Raw genomic sequence first — 19,379 nt, forward strand, 5'->3', positions numbered from 1 at the left:
CTTCTGAGCGCTGCAGAGAAGATGACAGCGAGGCTGTATGCGGCAAACAGTCAGCTGAGTGTTTTAACGTCTTTCTTTTGAAACATGCTGTCTAAAGTCACTTCCGACGTGGAGAGAACCCTGCAAGACTGTAGGTAGGCACGGTTAGGCCAGGGCACACCGAGGGAGGTGTCCCTCTGTCCTCAGCGTTAGTAACGATGTCGATACACTTCCTTTTTTTTTTTTAAATATATTTTATTGATTTTTTACAGAGAGGAAGGGAGAGGGATAGAGAGTTAGAAACATCGATGAGAGAGATCAGCTGCCTCCTGCACACCTCCTACTAGGGATGTGCCCGCAACCAAGGTACATGCCTTTGACCAGAATTGAACCTGGGACCTTTCAGTCCACAGGCCGGCGCTCTATCCACTGAGCCAAACTGGTTAGGGCTCCTTTTTTTTTTTTTTTTAAGATTAATCAGGCCTTAAGTTATAAGACCAGTTTAATGTCTCCCGGTAAACTGTGCCCTAATGGGCACCAAGCTTCACCCCACCAGTCTCCCCAGCCAGCCGCCATGCCCTCCGAGGGTGCCCTGTTCCCAGAATCCTCATTCGCACGTGGCACAGTAATGCAGCTGACGTTTAACAAATCCTGTACCTTATGCAACCATTGGGAGAGAGGTGGTGAGCTTTTACAGTTAGAAAACCTATTGCTCACATAAAACCAAGAGGAAATCCAAGTCTGTCTCTTTGCTCTATACCAAAACCCTATTTATTTCATAACAAGGACCAGTTATCCTTTTTCTATACCCTAGTATCTTTTCCCTACAAAATAACGAAGAAAACCTAAGGAGACAATTGCTTGTCTCCGGTTTCTCTTCCTTGGCAACTGACCTCGTGCACCTCCAGGATCCGCACCCTTCACAGCCTGCGGCCCAGGGCTGTGTTGGGCTCAGTGTTGGGTGCCTGGCTGACCCCAGGTCAGTGACTGCTGACCAGTGGAGCCACTCTTGCTAATCTGAAGGCTCCTGAGGCAAACTTTCTGGGCTCTTGTCCCAGGTTTACAGGGACAGGGCCTGGCCTTGCCCTAAGGGTCATTCCCGGAGCTGTCTCCGAGCTGAGTGCGGGGCAGGTGCAGGCCGGGCTACCCCCGAGTGAGGCTGCTGCGTGTGTCTTGCTGCTCCCCCAGCGTGTGGCTTGTTGGGGCCACAGTGTCTACAGTTCCCTGATGACAGCATTCATGGGAGTTTCCTTTTTCTGTATGAAATGAGGGCTCCGAGGTGTTGACTTGAAAAAAGACAAATCAAGCCAAAGCATAAAATAGCCAAGAAAGTACCCTGTTTCCTGTTCGAGGGAAACAATGATCGCTCTCACCTGGAGCTCACAGTTTTCGCTTCGTACCAAGGAGCCCTTCGAGACCTCAGCTAGCGAGTCTGAAAGGAGCAGCAGCCTGGCCTCGGCCATGCACATGGGCTCCTGCAGGGAAGTCTGCCCTGCTTTAGTAATTGACAGTAAGGAGGAGCATGAGCTGGCAGAATCCTTTGCTTTCTCTTTCAAAAAGAGGCTACTATAACGCTAAAGTTATGTGAACTGAAATGAAATATTCTAAGGAGGTTCAGATGAAGAAAAGTGAGATGAATTACGTGAAAGTTAACATCATCTGAAGCGACATATGGAAAATAATATTGTGACATCCCTTAAAAAGCTGAACGTCATCACTTCCTCCTGCCCATCCCATCATTCTTTCTTTTCTTTTTTTTCTTTTTGGTGTGTGTGTGCATGGGCTATGTTATTAGTTTTGGTTGTTTTGATTCAAAATATTTTAAGACATCTTTTTACATCTTATATACATATTTTTTGTTTATTCAGTCTTTATATATTAAAAATAGTGTACTGGCCAGATGTATAAATGCTTTTGCTCATACATAAGCTGGGATTGTGGTGTTTGTGGAGCTCATGGAGCGATAACGTTGGAGATTTAGAAGGACTGGAAATCTTGAATTCTGTTCAAGTTTTTATCCACCTCCTGTCAGTGTATACATGGAATTTTAGCTGTATGTTCAGGTTCATTCCTTTTTTGTTTGACGCCAGAGCCAATCTTTGAGTTGATATTTTTTTGAACTGGCCGAGTACAGTTAGGGTGTGTATTTTCTTTCATCAGAACAGAAAAGTGCGTTCTGTCTGGGCCGGTTCTGCAATTTTAGGCAGCTAGCTTCCATCTCTAAGAGTGAATTCGCCTGACGCTCCAGCGGAACCTGACTAGCCTAGAAAACGCTTGCATCGTTGCACCCTCAGGCCAGCCTGACCACTCCAAGTGAGAACTGTCCAAAGCCCTCTTGCTCGCCTGCCCAAGCTTTAAAAAACAACAATAGACAGGGGAGGGGCTTAGGAAGTGTGTTTGTTTTTAAGTGACAGGAAACTTACCTCTGTGAGGGGTGGATTGTGCTGTCCTGTGGAAGGGCTCCTGGCAGTGGGTGCTTAATTCACTATTTCTCTTTAGAGGAGCAGAAAGAGTGCTGTCCTTAGTAATGGTGAAAGCTTCCTTATATACAGCCAAGGACTCTTTAGTGTCCCTAGCAATCCTCCGTGTAGCTCAGGACTTTTTGCAGCCACATAGACCACACAACTGATTTTGTCCTGGGTATTTTTTGAAACAAGTGACATCTTAACTAAGTTATAGTTTGGACTTGTCTTTGTTGAGTGTTCCTTCACGTTTTGCTTTCTTTATATTCTTGTATTTTTTCTGTGCTTTTAAAATATATTCTTAGTGAGAGGCAGTTGATGGTTTTTGTTCTTGGGATTTTCAATTTCAGTGTACTTTTCAGACACCTAAAGGCCACTTGTTGATACACTGCATTACACCAAAGGCTGGTTAGGATTTTTGCTTCATTTCATCTTAGTTATGCTAAATTTTTTTAAAAAATGACATCAGTTGACAATCACTTTTCTTTAAGGGACAGATAATTTTGGTTTTTTTAAAAATGGTTTTAAACATGCATCTAGAAACTCACTCATCTTTATAAGATTGGCTCTTATTATAAAACTCCAAAATAAGCATCTACAAGGATTTGATATTCCCAACAAGTTCCTGGGTTAGCTAGCCGAGTTAGACTCTCAGGAGCCCAGTGGTAAGGGGGAGCCGACTTCAACTTACAGGGTTGGTGTTTTAGTTTTAGTTTTGTTTAGTTTTTATTGATTTCTGAGAGGAAGAGAGAGAGAGAGAAACATCAGTGATGAGAGAGAATCATTTATCGGCTGCCTCCTGCACGCCCCCTTCTGGGGATCAAGCCCACAACCTAGGCATGTGCCCTGACTGGGAATTGAACCCTGATCTCCTGGTTCATAGGTCAGTGCTCAACCACTGAGTCACGCCAGCTGGGCGGTAACACAGGATTTTATGTACAAGTTTCTGATACTGGTGAGCGTAACCCAGCTTGGTGAAGTCATTTGCTTTGCTCCTCTGAAATCTGTTTGTAATCTAGCTTTACTTTGAAGTGCCCATTCCTTTTCATTTAAGTTTGTACATTTGAGACCAGTAACAACCAATCTACTTTCTTCCATGCTCAAGATATGCCGGTTATTTTTCCACTTTCATTACCTCGTGCATTCAGTCACCAGTCGTCACTCTTTGAGTTCTTGCATCCTCGTGGTTGTTTCCCGCTGGTTCTAATTGTGTGTTATGCAATGTGTTAGGACCAGGCTTGACAGGGAAGGTGTGTGCTTGTCCCCCAGTGGTGCTCTAATAACAGATGTCTTCTTTTCATTCCACCTAAATCACCGAAAGAAGCAAAACTATACCTTACTCCGTAAATTATTAGAAGAAATGTATGCACACGTCTCAATTCTATGCATATGCCTCAATTTAAGAAAGAAAATATTTTGATCTTTAGCTTGCTGGACAATGATACAGAGAACCTGAACTCTGAAGAAATCTATAGTTCTTTGCGTGGAGTTACAGAAGCCATTGAAAAGTTTAGTTTTCGAAGCCAAGAGGATCTGAATGAGCCAATTAAACGAGATGGCAAGAAGGACTGTGATATTGTAAGTATCCCCGGACTAATAGAGAACTGTATATTGATTAAGTGGTGATTAATGATTCTTCTGAACACTGACCACTGCCATTCCTGAGCTGCATCGTTATTTTTAGCGTGTAATAGAAAGGAATATTTTTAGAGGCCCAAGGCAATTTTGAGTTAGCCTTGCTATCTTTGTGAAAAATGTTAAATACCTTTGTTTTCAGTTTGCTTTTGTTTGTGCTGGTCATATTTTTGTTCCTGTGATGTGATAAAAATTGTGAGCCTGAATCAGATACCAGCATGGCTGAGTGGGAGCTCTAATCTCATGCGGAGGCAGGCAGATAAGCAGGAGATTGTGGTGCATGTGATGGGTGGTCGGGCTCAGCACCAAGACCCACCAGGACTAGTCTCGGTGCCCAGGAGGATCTGCAAGCGATGAAGCATGAAAGCCAAGTAGGAGGTTGTAGTCAGAGCAGGGGGAGAAGGTGGAGAGATGGGAGTGGTTCCCCCTGAGTGGAGAGAGGGAGCATGCTGTGTTTGGGGGAGGTCTGCAGAAGGGGCTCAGACGGGCTCACCCCAGGGGGATTTCCAGCCGTGTCTTGACTTCACTGGGGACACTGGAGAGTCCGTGAAGGATTTTAACCGGGGACGTGGCATGGTCACATGAAGTTTTGGGAAGATTGCTTTCACTCAGATGGAGAATTATTCCAAGGCATTTGGGTTCAGTAGGAGAAAAGCAGGAATAGAAGAGTTACAGGTCTGACTAGGACTCATGAGTAGGTGCCAGTGCAATTCAATGAGAAAATTTCATAGCAGGAGGGAAAAAGTATATGATAACCCCTTTGAATACATGTGACTCCCAAGACCTGCAGGGCATCCAAGCAGACGTATCCATTAGGCCTCTGGATATGGCCGTCTGAAGTTTAGGCCAGCGAGTGAGGCTGGAGACAGACTTGAGGGGCATTGATTGACTAGTTGCTCCATGGGAACCAAAGAAAAGCCAATGAAATCAACCAGGTAAAGGGTAAAGGCAAAATCCAAAGCAGCACCAACACTAAGGAAGAAGTTGGAAGAACAGCTGGAGAGGAGGGGAGGCCCGGAGCGTGTGGTGAACGGTGTTACAGGGAACTCTCGGGAGGAAGTTGTGGCGAAGGGATCCCACCAGTCAGACCCGGAGGGAAGGGCTCCATTGGATTTTTAATTTACTATATACGTGCAAATTCCATGTTAACCTGAAACACAGGAAACACATGCTCATTCACCAGTGTTTTGACATAGAGCCAAGACCTTTCCTTTGAGAAGGGGCCCACCGTTTACTTTCCTGTTCTTCTTAAGTAATCACAGTCCACACTTCACAGGTTTTGTTTCTCTCAGGAGTCCATTGGACTTTGTGAGCATGGTTCCGGAAGGGTTGAAAGTGGGTTGAAGTGTGAACAAACTGGGGAGAGAAGAGGGCGTTGGGGTGTTCCCCGTGGGAGAGGCCTGACCTGCGTGAATGCCAGTGGGCCAGAGAGAGAAGAAAGCTCCCTGTGCAGGGGAGGGTCCATTGGTGGACACGGCCCCTGAGGACATGGAGGGATGCGATCTGGGCCCTGCTGAGGAGCTAGCCTTGGCCACAAAGGAGGGGCAGGAAGACGGAGGGTCCTTCCCCCTCTATCTGCCCTTCCCCCCCCCCCGCCCAACAGCTCCCACTCTCTGTGCCATCAGTGGAGAGAGGCCTGGCACTGGGCTGCTGGGAGGGCCTGGGAAAGGTTTCCAAGTGGCTGGGGGTCAGGGCAGGGCTCTGCCTAGTGAGCAGACATCCTGTAGGAACAGAAGCCACTCTGGGAGGAGGTGGGTGCCTGGGTATTACTCGTCCCAACTATAAATGTGACAGATAGCCAACACATAATATTTTAAAAGTGCGAAAAGAAGTCACCATCTCTAGAGATAATGAACTTTAACATTTTACTGTGCATTTTTCTATTTATGTGTATTTATACATTAATGTGTTTCAGGGGGTGTGCAGAGTATTTTTAAAATAAAAGTGACATCTGCCCTAGCTAGTTTGGCTCAATGGATAGAGCGTCAGCCAGTGGACTGGAGGGTTCCGGGTTCAGTTCCGGTCAAGAGCACATGCCTGGGTTGTGGGCTCCATCCCCAGTGGGAGGAGTGCAGGAGGCAGCCAATCAATGATTCTCTCTCATCATTGATGTTTCTATCTCTCCCTCTCCCTTTCTCTCTGAAATCAATAAAAATATATTTTAAAAATAAATAAATTAAAATAAAAGTGGCATCAAAGTGTGCGTCCTGTTTCACAAGGACACGAGTGCTGTCCTCCAGTGCTCTTCCCTGTGCCTTCTGGGGCTGGGTGGTAATCCTCATGGATGTGCCATAGTCATGTCCCCAGTGCCCTGTTTTTTGGAACGTTTAAGTGTTTTCAACTTTTTAGAGCATAAAAGTACTGTGCTGAGAGTTGAAAGGAATGAAGCGTGGTAGTGAGAAGTGAGAGCTGGGCCAGGAAGCCTCAGCACTTCCAGGGTGGGAGGAGCAGAGGCTGGAGAGGAAGCAGCGAGGCCAAAGGAGAACCTGATGCAGAGACAGGGCTGTCCCACTGGAGGGGGGGCCTCCGGGAGCATGAGAAGAGGCAGTGACAGTGAGGAGTTGAGGTTTACCACTCAACCTCTTGGCCACTGGTAACCAGGTTCTTAACTATGAAGCTGAGGTAGATCTAATACTGTGTTGAAGGTGGGACTCGGGAGCCAGTCTGCCTCTTCGTAAGCTTGACCAGTGACTCGTCTGAGGAGGCAGACGCTCACGCATGGGCATCAGAGCCAGGGGAGGTGGTTCACAGAAGCAGAGATGCCAGCTTTGTTTCAAGTAGAAGTTGCAACACTTAGTGCCAGAAAGTCTAGAGCAGTGGTTCTCAACCTTCTGGCCCTTTAAATACAGTTCCTCATGTTGTGGCCCAACCATAACATTATTTTCGTTGCTACTTCATAACTGTAATGTTGCTACTGTTATGAATCGTAATGTAAATATCTGATATGCAGGATGGTCTTAGGCGACCCCTGTGAAAGGGTCGTTCATCCCCACAGGATGAGAACCGCTGGGCTAGAGGGACATGTGGCGGCATGGCAGATTGTCACCGTCATTGTGGAACTTAGTAAAGTGACATTTAGCAAAAGGACGTTAGTTTCATAGCCTTTAATGATCTATTTTCTAACAAGCTCAGCAAAAAGAAAAAGGATAAGTTTTTACGCAAAGTAGTTTATTTTAGTATTATTTATAATGGCCAAAACCAAAAACTAAAAAATCAGTAGAAGGGGAATAGTTGAGTAAATCTTATTATAATAAAAGGCTAATATGCAAATCAACTGAACAGCAGAACAACTGGTCACTATGATGCACACTGACCACCAGGAGGCAGATGCTCAACGCAGGAGCTGCCCCCTGGTGGTCAGTGCGCTCCCACAGGGGGAGCACCTCTCAGCTGGAACCCGTGCTCATGGCTGGCGAGCGCAGCAGCGGTGGCAGGAACCTCTCCCGCCTCTGAGGCAGCGCTAAAGACCCCGAGGGGGGATGTCCGCCTAAGCCAGCAGATGGACATCCTCTCAGGGGTCCCAGACTATGAGAGGGCGCAGGGCGGGCTGAGGATCCCTCCCCCCCTCTTCCCGCGCCCCTCTGCAGTTCATAAATGTCGTACACCGGGCCTCTAGTTAAGGTTATAAAAACTATGTGGGACATGCTTACGCTACGAGGAAAGCAAAATACAGTGCGTCCCAAAAATGTATACACCCTTTAACAGTGGGTAGCTCAATTTTGAAAATGAGATTATTTTAATAAACACTGCCTTTATAGTTATTCACAGTGTGTGTGTACATTTTTGGGACACCCTGTGTATGGCAGTATGTGCACTGTGATTCCCACACTATAAAACATGCATGTAGACAAGGACAGAGATAAAAAGCAAAGTTTAAAAAGTAAGATTTTTTTTGTTTTTAAAAGTGATTAGAATTAGGACAGTTTAGCTTTGTTTTTTGAATGTCTTTGTTCTTTAAAACTCTCCCTTTATAAATGATTTTTCATTATAAAAGTATGTTTTATTTTTAGAATAGAGTTACAAAAAGAAGAAAATTAAAATCATCCGTGAATTATCTTCCCTGGGAGAAAACCCCTGTTAAATCATTTTGCTCATATCCATGCATGTATTTTACAGTAGTATTATATTAGTAAACAATCTTTTTTGGGAGGGGTGTTAATCAAGTACGTTCCAGCAATTTCACTAGGTATATGTCCAAAAAAGTTGAAAGAAAGGACTTGAACACAAATTTCTATACCAGTGTTCATAGGAGCATTATTCATAATAGCCAAAAGGTGGAGAACACAGTTTCTATCAACAGATAAATGGATTTTTTAAATGTGATGTGTGTGTGCAGTGGAAGACTACTTAGCCCTAAAAAAGGAATGTGATACTGACACGTTGCAATACCAATGCAATTTGAAAATATTATGCTAAGTGAAATAAGCCAGACACAGACAGATAGGCACTGTGTGCTTCCACTTATGTGAGGCACCTAGAGTCCTCACATTCATGGAGGCAGAACGTAGAATGGGGTTACCAGGCTGGGAGGGCAGGAGTTAGTACATGATGGATACAGAGTTTCGGTTAGGAAAGATGAAAAAGTGTTGCCCAAAATCTAACTGGTGGATAATGGTTTCACAAGACTGTGAATGGGTTTAATGTCGCTGAATTGTACACTTAGGGTTGAAATGATGTAAGTATAAGTGCATCAGCACAAGGGGTCCGACTGCTGAGGCTGTTTTCACTCGCTTTAGTCACATGTCTGGGTGAGGAGAAGACAGGTCTGCTGTGCCCAGGCAGCCCAGGCCCGCTCTTGTCCCAGTGCTGCCAGCAAAAGGCCCCGGAGAAGGGACGCCGAGAGTGAAGGAGTCAGAAGCATGGCAGGGACGGAGGACCAGGGCTTTCATTTGTTGAAGACAAGACTCAGAAGCTATTAGAAAAAAGATTTTTTTGGAAAACAATAAGAGACCTGTTCTTTTTTTTATCCTCACCCGAAGATAATTTTCCCACTGGTTTTTAGAGACAGGGAAAGACTGAGAGGAAATATTGATGTGAGAGAAACACATCGACTGGTTGACCAGGGCCTGGGCTGGGGAGGAGCCCGTACCTGAGGTACATGCTCTTGACCGGAATTGAACCCAGGACCCTTCGGTCCACAGGCCGATGCTCTAGCCACTGAGCCAAACTGGTGAGGGCAAAAGACCTGTTCTTTGACCCAAAGTAAAGACCGACTCAGAGTCAGAAACATGCAAAGGAAGGACGACCTGTAGGGGATCCTGAGCCCTCCATTGCTAGAGACCGCGAGCCATGGTTTGGCTCCCCGCGTGGTGGGCCGTGTGCAAGGGGTTCTCGGGCAGCAGAACCGCGTTCGGTCTGGTGGGGGTGGTTGGGGCCTGTCGGCCTGGTGTCGGGCCTCAGTGAGGAAGCCCTGCTGTTTACAGGAAGTGACAGGCTGCAGTGCTGGGCCAGGTCTCTGAGGAGCGGGATGGGGCTGTGGCCTTCATTCTCAAGGGACTTTCCAGAATTTCATGTTATTAATCTCTCAAAAAATGTTTGCGTAAAGTTAACCCCACGTTCAAAGTGAAACAGATTTTACGTGTAATTTAATGAAAGAAGAGATGACAATATAAGCATATTCTGTTCCTTTTAAGGCAGTTTATGAAGTAGATACTTACAAATTGAAATTCTAACAACTGTTCTTTTGTTAGTGGCCAGATTTCAAGTGAGAAGTCTCTGGCTCTCCTAATGCTTCTGAAAACTTAAGGAAACGTTTTTAAAAGTCCTAAAAAGGACTAATACCTGTTTTGTGCGCAGGTATCCCGGGATGGTGGAGTTGCGTCCCCTGCCACTGAGGGCCGGGGCGGCAGTGACGTGGTGGAAGGAGGCAGAACAGCTCTGGACAACAAGACCTCCCTGCTCAACACCCAGCCTCCGCGCGCCTTCCCGGGGCCGCGGGCGCGAGACTACAACCTGTACCCCTACCCGGACACCATCAACACCTATGACAAGACAGCCCTGAAGGAGGCCGTGTTTGACGACGACATGGAGCAGCTTCGAGATGGTTTGTCTTTCTTTGTTTGATTGTCCCCATCCAGAAGTTTCTCCCATGGGCTTCCCCTCTTGTCTGACCAACTCTGGGCATATTGGTCGAATGGACATGGACACGGGTCAGGCCTGGTTAGTCCTTTGTTCACAGCTACATGTCCTGCCATGTGCTTGGGCATGGACAGCACAACAGTGAACAAAAGGACACACAGTCCCACCCTCCAGAGGCACACGGGTGACCTCAGGGGGCAGCTCTGAAAGCTGCAGTGAGGGGGGCTCAGGGTGCCACCAGGGAAGCCGTCACTCGCACCCAGGGCCCGAGGAGCTCAGGAGAGGAGTTAGTGACGTGGAGGGCAAAGGCTCGGCAGTCCCAGCTCTGGGCTCAGCATGTTGCCCGTGTAGCTGTGGGAGTCGGGTCTGAAGCACCACTGGGCTCTCCTCCCCTCCCCAGCGTATCGGCAGCTGTTCTGGAACTGCTCCGGTGACTGCCCTGCAGCTGGGAGATGGGCTCCGGCATGCGCCGAGCACTCGCATTGCCTGTTGCACTCATGCTTTACACACGGCTTCCAGTGGACATAGCGCTCATGCTTTATACACGGCATCCAGTGGACATAGTGCTCATGCTTTACACACGGCATCCAGTGGACATAGCGCTCATGCTTTATACACGGCATCCAGTGGACATAGCGCTCATGCTTTACACACGGCATCCAGTGGACATAGTGCTCATGCTTTATACACGGCATCCAGTGGACATAGTGCTCATGCTTTATACACGGCATCCAGTGGACATAGCGCTCATGCTTTACACACGGCATCCAGTGGACATAGTGCTCATGCTTTATACACGGCATCCAGTGTGGACATAGTGCTCATGCTTTACACACGGCATCCAGTGTGGACATAGTGCTCATGCTTTACACACGGCATCCAGTGTGGACATAGCGCTCATGCTTTACACACGGCATCCAGTGTGGACATAGCGCTCATGCTTTACACACGGCATCCAGTGGACATAGTGCTCATGATTTACACACGGCATCCAGTGTGGACATAGTGCTCATGCTTTACACACGGCATCCAGTGTGGACATAGTGCTCATGCTTTACACACGGCATCCAGTGGACATAGCGCTCATGCTTTATACACGGCATCCAGTGGACATAGTGCTCATGCTTTATACACGGCATCCAGTGGACATAGTGCTCATGCTTTATACACGGCATCCAGTGGACATAGTGCTCATGATTTACACACGGCGTCCAGTGTGGACATAGCGCTCATGCTTTACACACGGCATCCAGTGTGGACATAGTGCTCATGCTTTACACACGGCATCCAGTGGACATAGCGCTCATGCTTTACACACGGCTTCCAGTGGACATAGTGCTCATGCTTTATACACGGCATCCAGTGGACATAGTGCTCATGCTTTATACACGGCATCCAGTGGACATAGTGCTCATGCTTTATACACGGCATCCAGTGGACATAGCGCTCATGCTTTATACACGGCATCCAGTGGACATAGTGCTCATGCTTTATACACGGCATCCAGTGGACATAGTGCTCACACTTTACACACGGCGTCCAGTGGACATAGTGCTCATGCTTTATACACGGCATCCAGTGGACATAGTGCTCATGCTTTATACACGGCATCCAGTGGACATAGCGCTCATGCTTTATACACGGCATCCAGTGGACATAGTGCTCATGCTTTACACACGGCATCCAGTGGACATAGCGCTCATGCTTTATACACGGCATCCAGTGGACATAGCGCTCATGCTTTATACACGGCATCCAGTGGACATAGTGCTCATGCTTTACACACGGCGTCCAGTGTGGAGAGCTCTCATGCTTTACACACTGCATCCAGTGGACATAGCGGCAGTTGTTTCCGTTCTGCAGATTAAGAAGCCGAGGTTCAGAAAGGTTGAGTTCCTTGCCCAAGTGTAGAACTAGTCTGGCTTTTTCTGACTCTGTTAAGACCGTGTCCTTTACTCAGGAACAAGTGAGTAAGTATATTTCGGTGTGATGGTATTTTATTTGGAACTTAATTTGTTTTCCACCTCATTGTCATGTTGACACATTTTGAGTTATTTCAGCTTAGTAATCATTTTAGCTGTCTGCATGACAGAGGAACTGTCTGCGCTAAAGCCGACCCAACTTAGTCGTCAGTTTTTTTTTTGTTTTGTTTTTTTTTAATATTTTTATTGATTTTTTACAGAGAGGAAGAGAGAGGGATAGAGAGTTAGAAACATTGATGAGAGAGAAACATCGACCAGCTGCCTCCTGCACACCTCCCACTGGGGATGTGCCCGCAACCGAGGTACATGCCCTTGACCGGAATCGAACCTGGGACCTTTCAGTCCGCAGGCCGACGCTCTATCCACCGAGCCAAACCGGTTTTGGCAGTCGTCAGTTTTTTAAAAGCATACATATATACTTCTTAGGGCCCGGGGGGGTGGGGGGAGCAGGTGTGGGGGGAGTGCCAGCGTGGAAAAGTCCAGCCGGTGAAAGCATAGTCCTGGCTCTTCAGAGCTCACTGCTGGTGGCTGCAGCGTGCACCCCAGGCGTCTGCTCCCTGGCAGAGGCTCGGTTAGTGTTGGTCTGACTGCCCTTTGTGGACCACTGGCCTGTGGCCTTTCATTGCTCATAGACTTGGTGCATCATTTCACTTACCACTGTGGATCTTATTGAAGATGGAATGGAGATTAGGATGTTGGTTGTTATTTATTCAGCAACTGGATAATAAAAGATTTGAAGAAAAAGGTGGGGAGAGCAGGGGGAAATGATAGAGTTCTTTCACATTTCAGACTTTCTTCTGTGTTAGTTCCCCAATTTTGGAATCTAAAGAAATGTGCACATGCAAATTAAGTAGTTCCTGCCCTAGCTGGTTTGGGTAGACTGTCAGCCTGAGGACTGAAGGGTCCTGGGTTCAATTCCACTCAAGGGCACATACCTGGGTTGCGGGCCCGATCCCCAGCAGGGGGTGTGCAAGAGGCAGCTGATCAATGATTCTTTCATCATTGATGTTTCTATCTCTCTCTCCCTCTCCCTTCCTCTCTGAAATCAATAAAAATATATCTTTAAAAAAAAAAAGTAGTTCCGATGATTTTTCTGACTTGTTTCTTCACGCTTTCTACTTAAAGTGAATTCAGAGTGGAGATCTCTTAAAAGAACATGCAGAGAAGGGATATGCTCTTCTGCCATATGGTTCAAGTCCCTGCAAGTCATTCACTAGAGGTCTTGGGAAGTTTGACAGTCGACCTTGGCTGGTGTCTGTTTCCTGTGCTAGTTCCTAACCCAGCCGTGGGCAAACTACGGCCCGCGGGCCGGATCCGGCCCGTTTGAAATGAATAAAACTAAAAAAAAAAAGACCGTACCCTTTTATGTAATGATGTTTACTTTGAATTTATATTAGTTCACACAAACACTCCATCCATGCTTTTGTTCCGGCCCTCCGGTCCAAAGAACCCATTGTGGCCCTCGAGTCAAAAAGTTTGCCCACCCCTGTCCTAACCTCTGGACACTCGGAGGTGGGTGGGTGTTGATGGGAGGGAACTGTAAGGAGTGCCTTGAGGAAAGCGTGCTCTGGTGGAGGGGATGCTAGTAAGCGGGTTCTGTGGCAGGGCCTGACGCAGGACTGTCGCAGTGGAGATGGAGTTAGGACGGGCTTTGCGAGGGCTTCTTCTCTATGTGAACCGATGAAAGAAATGGCAGTTTCTCCTCTTTGTCTGAGTGGGAAGGTGGTAAGGCAGGGTAGAGACATTGAGTATTGGTGCTCGATACCTATTCTCCCACCTTTGTTTGGGTTTTTTAAATATATTTTTATTGATTTCAGAAAGGAAGGGAGAGAGAGAGAGAGAGAAACATCAGTGATGAGAGAATCATTCATCAGCTGCCTCCTGCACACCGCCCCCTAGCGATCGAGCCTACAACCCGGGCATGTGCCCTGACTGGGAATCAAACTGTGACCTCCTGGACCATAGGTCGATGCTCAACCATTGAGCCACGCTGGCTGGGCCCACCTCTGTTTTGACAGTTAGTTTGGTGGATGACCTGCTGCGGGTGTAGAGTGAGGCTCGGGCCGCAGGTCAGGATGGAGGGGGTGATGGGAAGAGACCGGAGGGCAGAGGAGGGCGGCTGCGTCGCTGAGGCAGCACCTGCAGCCGGCGTCCCTCGTGCGGTAACGTCTGTGTTGTGTCTCACAAGTGCCCATCGACCATTCGGACTTGGTGGCGGACCTTCTGAAAGAGCTGTCCAACCACAACGAGCGCGTGGAGGAGCGGAAGGGCGCCCTGCTGGAGCTGCTCAAGGTCACCCGGGAGGACAGCCTGGGCGTCTGGGAGGAGCACTTCAAGACCATCCTGCTCCTGCTCCTGGAGACCCTTGGAGACAAAGACGTGAGAGCTGTTCTGCATTTCCTTCCCGGGGGTGGAGGGGGCTGCTCTTGTGGGGTGGCTCAGCTCTCCTTTCCTACTGGGCTCCCTGTTTACATCAAAGCTCGCCTGAACTGGCCTCGGAGCCCAGGGAGCAAGCCCCACCTAGAGTACGTTCACGTCGATGAGGGGACTTGTTCCTGCATCAGGTCACTTTACACAAAATTTCTTAAAACTCTGTTAGCTTAAAATGTCGTTTGTAACAATGAGCTTTTTTCCTTGTGACTTTTATTTTTGTTTCATGTTTCATTGCGAAACAGAGAAGTTCCTTTTTAAAGACCCTACGAAATGCTGCATTCCGGCACATTCTGTCTCCGTTCACCCGTGCATGCGTCAGGGCCGCGCACCAGGCTCAGGAACCGGGGTTAATTTTAAAGTAAAGGTATTTTCTGTTGTTAATTTTAAAGTAAAGGTCCTCTTCACACTGTGACATCTGAAGGTGACACACTAGGCATTTGTCCTGCCTTCCTGCCCGTGCAGCTGGCCCGTCCACAGAGACGGGAGTAAATGGAGGGATTGCCAATAAGCCGTGTCCCTCGCGCGGGGCTCTGTGTCCGCAGCAGGAACAGCAATCGCCTGAACGTGGGGAGAGCTCCAGGGCAGGCCCGGGCTGAAATCTGACACAGCCCACGGGAAAGGCCATGCCCGGGCTCATGCTGACGGTGGTGGGAATGGGAGACAGGTGAGCAGGAGGCTGGGAGTGTCGCGCTGACTTGGATTGCTTTCTGCTGCTTAGGATTAGTGGTTTGGTCTAGAACAGGCGGAGGGAGGCTAGAAGAATGGTGATGAAAGATCGGTATCAACTTTTCTTAAAACAAAGCATTGGTTTCTGAAGCCCTTCTCCTGGGTTGGGCTTTGAGGCCGGGAGATAGAGCGATGTCATGTAGAGGCAGCAGAACGGGGTGGAGGGTGAATTGCACAGGTGAGTGACAAAGAATCAGGATGTACTTTTTGGCTGTGTTTGGTGTAAACTCCATTCTCTTTTATTGAGATTAGGAGTCTGTTTGGAATGGCTTTCCTCCAGACACATGACCCGGGCCTCAAGGTCCTCAAGCACCTCGAGGCTGGTACAGTCCCCTCCCCCGTGGCCTCATCACGCAGCAGGTTGGGAGAATGACAGGTCTCAGCTGCCCTGGAGAGCTCACAGTCTTACAGGCCACGCATCCCGGTGTCCAGGCGCGTTTACCTGTCCTCCGGGCATTTGACACGGGGTGGTCTGCATCTCTGAGCCTCAGGAAGTTCCCGTCCCCCAGAGCTCCATTGTCCTCACTTGGCTCATTGAGGAAACCTTCATCATGTCCCTCTTAGGTGTGGGCAGGGTGCTGGGAATGCCACCAGGGGCACGGGCTGCGCATGGAGCTGGCCGTCCGAGAGCCCGGCAGGTCAGCAGAGTAACCGTGTCCAGGCGTCTGCGGACGCTCGGTGCCCTGGACCCTGCTGCCGGGTGTGTGCGTGGGTGCAGGCTGCTGACCTCTTCCTTCCTCCTGTTCCCCAGCATTCCATTCGTGCACTGGCGCTGAGAGTTTTACGGGAGATTCTGAGAAACCAGCCAGCAAGATTCAAAAACTACGCCGAGCTGACGATCATGAAGACTCTGGAAGCCCACAAAGACTCCCACAAGGAGGTGAGCCGCCCGAACCGGGAATGCGGAAACAAGTCCAGGCGCAGTGGGCTGTGTGGGGAGAGAGGACTGTCAGTCACTGCACGGCTTCCAAAACGGAGTCCTTCCCTGAGTGCAGGCCGAGCCGCTCCCAGGGGTGAGCCAGGGCTGCGTGGTGGCCGCGGGCAGTGCCGTGCGAGGGCTGGTGCCACGTGGTGGGTTCCTGACTCCCTTTCCACGTGCACAGTGGGCTCGGCCTGATCCTGGGGTTCCCACATCTGTGGTTCCCATTGGTTTGGTCCAAAGGAAGGGTCTTCCGTTTCTTCCTGGCGGTGGGCATCATGCCGGCTGATGTTGGAGAGCGAGATCAGCTCTGAAGATGCAGGCATCCTAGGACAAGTCGCGACAAGGCCTCGCTCCAGAACCCCGGAGAACTTACTTCACAAACTCTGAGCCTTAGTTTCCCTATGTGTAAAGTAGAGATGGGTACCACTAAGTTTCTCATGAGAATTCAGTGAGACGACCCGTGACGGTTCCTGGCCGGTGCTTGGCGCCAGCGGGTACTGCGCTGTGTGGGTCTCCCTTCCCTTCGTCCCCTGGCAGGGCTCCTCTGGCTGTGCCATGCCTCGTCCACTAGCTCCTGAATGTGGGCCAGGCTGGCAAACGGCGCCTGCGGTTCCTGGCACCTCAGGTGCTGTTGGAGAGCAGCGGATGTGTGTCTGCCCCGCTCATGTACTGCAGACAGGCACGCAGTAAATCCTCGTCCACTTGCTTACCTAGTTGTTCCAGCCCATGGATCACCAGTCCTTTCTAGAGGTCTACAGAGACTGGGGAAGTGGGTGGAGCATCCTAAGTAAAAATGATTTCAATAACACTATTCCAGTAAAAGCCATTGTGGAAAATGAGCCAGATATTTAGAACTTTAGGAACCTTTATACTGCAGACAATGGGTTTGACCCCCCCAGCGAAAGACATAACTACTTGCTCATTTCAGTCTCTTGGCTCACATGTGACTATTTCATGGGCGTACTGTGGATTAAAGGAATTATGATTAGAGCAATTCTTATATCAACAAAAAGCACCAGACCCTAAATCAGTGGTTCTCAACCTTCCTAATGCCGAGACCCTTTCATACAGTTCCTCATGTTGTGGTGACCCCCAACCATAAAATTATTTTCGTTGCTACTTCATAACTGTAATTTTGCTACTGTTATGAATCGTAATGTAAATATCTGATATTCAGGATGTATTTTCATTGTTACAAATTGAACATAATTAAAGCATGGTGATTAATCACAAAAACAATATGTAATTATATATGTGTTTTCCGATGGTCTTAGGTGACCCCTGTGAAAGGATTGTTCAAGCCCCAAAGGGGTCTCGACCCACAGGTTGAGAACCGCTGCCCTAAATCATGCTTTTCCTCTGCTCAGCAGTTACATGACTACCAGACAGTAACCTGTCTGACCTCCTTAAATCCCACCGTGATTGCAGGCTCAGCAAGGGTGGGGGTCCTCATGCTCTGTCTAGGCATCTCCCCATCTAATAGTCCTAGCATAACAGCTACAGGAGTGACGCATGTGTTGGTTTGTTTTTTCTGTGTTTTCTTCCCCAAGAAAAACGGTTTTAAATACAATGTCACATGCAATACACATTAATATTTCAAGAAAAAAAGATTTTAAATATAATATTACCAAAACTGTACTAACATAGTATATCACAAAAGTTGTAGGAAATCTTAAAAATCTCCAAATAACAAGATTACTTCTATTATATTCTAAAATATTTTTTTTTCCTATTTTGGCTCATCAATTTATGTTGTTCATTATATTCCACAAATGAGTGAGATCATGTGATATTTATCTTTTTCCAACTGGTTTATTTTGCTTAGCACAATGCTCTCCAGGTCCATCCATGCTGTTGCAAATGGTAAGAATTCCTTCTTTTTTACAGCAGCATAGTATTCCATTGTGTAAATATACCAGTTTTTTAATCAACTCATCTGTTGATGGGCACTTAGGCTGTTTCCAAATCTTAGCTATTGTAAATTGTGCTGCTATGAACATAGGGGTGCATATATCCTTTCTGATTGGTGTTTCTAGTTTCTTGGGATATATTCCTAGCAGTGGGATCACTGGGTCAAATGGGAGTTCCATTTTTAATTTTTTTGAGGAAATTCCATACTGTTCTCCACAGTGGCTGCACCAGTCTGCATTCCCACCAGGAGTGCACGAGGGTTCCTTTTTCTCCACATCCTCTCCAGCACTTGTTGTTTGTTGATTTGTTGATGATAGCCATTCTGACAGGTGTGACATGGTACCTCACTGTTTTTTTGATTTGCATCTCTCGGATGATTAGTGACTTTGAGCATATTTTCATATGTCTCTTGGCCTTCTGTATGTCCTCTTTAGAAAAGTGTTTATTTAGGTTCATTGCCCATTTTTTGATTGCTTGTTTATCTTCTTTTTGTTAAATTGTATGAGTTCCCTGTAAGTGTTGAGATTAAACTTTTATTGGAGATAACATTGGCAAATATGTTCTCCCATGCAGTGGGCTTTCTTGTTTTTTTGTTGATGGTTTCTTTTGCTGTGCAGCAGCTTTTTATTTTGATGTAGTCCCATTTGTTTATTTTCTCCTTAGTTTCCATTGCCCAAGAGCTGTATCGGTGAAGATAATGCTACGACATATGTCTGATATTTTGCTGCCTATGGATTCTTCTAAGATTTTTATGGTTTCCCATTTTACATTTAAGTCCTTTAGCCATTTTGAGTTTTTTTTTGTGTATGGTGTGAGTTGGTGATCTAGTTTCATTTTTGTGTGTGTATCTGTCCAATTTTCCCAACACTGTTTATTGAAGACTATCTTGACTCCATTGTATGCGCTTGTCTTCTTTGTCAAATATTAATTGAGCGTAATGGCTTGGGTCAACTTCTGGGTTCTCTGTTCTGTTCCATTGGTCTATATGTCTGTTCCTGTGCCAGTACCAGGCAGTTTTGAGAACCATGGCTTGGTAATATAGCTTGATATCTGGTATTATGATCGCTCCAACTTTGTTCTTTCTCAGGATTTCTGCGGCTATTCAGGGTCTTTTTTTATTTCATTTGAATTTTTAGAGAGTTCGTTCTAGGCCTGTGAAATATGTTATTGGTATTTTAATGGGGAGTAAATTGAATCTATAAATTGCTTTGGGTAGTATGGACATTTTAATGATGTTGATTCTTCCAATCC

General features: G+C 47.3%; 1 protein-coding gene across 6 annotated transcripts in view; it reads left to right on the top strand.

The window, feature by feature from the left end:
• The window catches only part of CLASP1 (cytoplasmic linker associated protein 1), a 266,904-nt gene that overhangs the window by 215,920 nt on the left and 31,605 nt on the right, over positions 1-19,379 (top strand). For all 6 annotated transcript variants that reach the window (XM_023745324.1, XM_023745323.1, XM_014446407.2 and 3 more), the window contains 4 exons: positions 3,869-4,019; positions 9,873-10,119; positions 14,325-14,515; positions 16,047-16,175. In XM_023745324.1, coding sequence (XP_023601092.1) covers positions 3,869-4,019; positions 9,873-10,119; positions 14,325-14,515; positions 16,047-16,175 — 718 coding nt within the window. The remainder of the gene's footprint in view (positions 1-3,868; positions 4,020-9,872; positions 10,120-14,324; positions 14,516-16,046; positions 16,176-19,379) is intronic.

The sequence above is a fragment of the Myotis lucifugus genome, unplaced genomic scaffold (assembly GCF_000147115.1).
Source record: "Myotis lucifugus unplaced genomic scaffold, Myoluc2.0 scaffold_536, whole genome shotgun sequence".
Lineage (NCBI taxonomy): Eukaryota > Metazoa > Chordata > Mammalia > Chiroptera > Vespertilionidae > Myotis > Myotis lucifugus.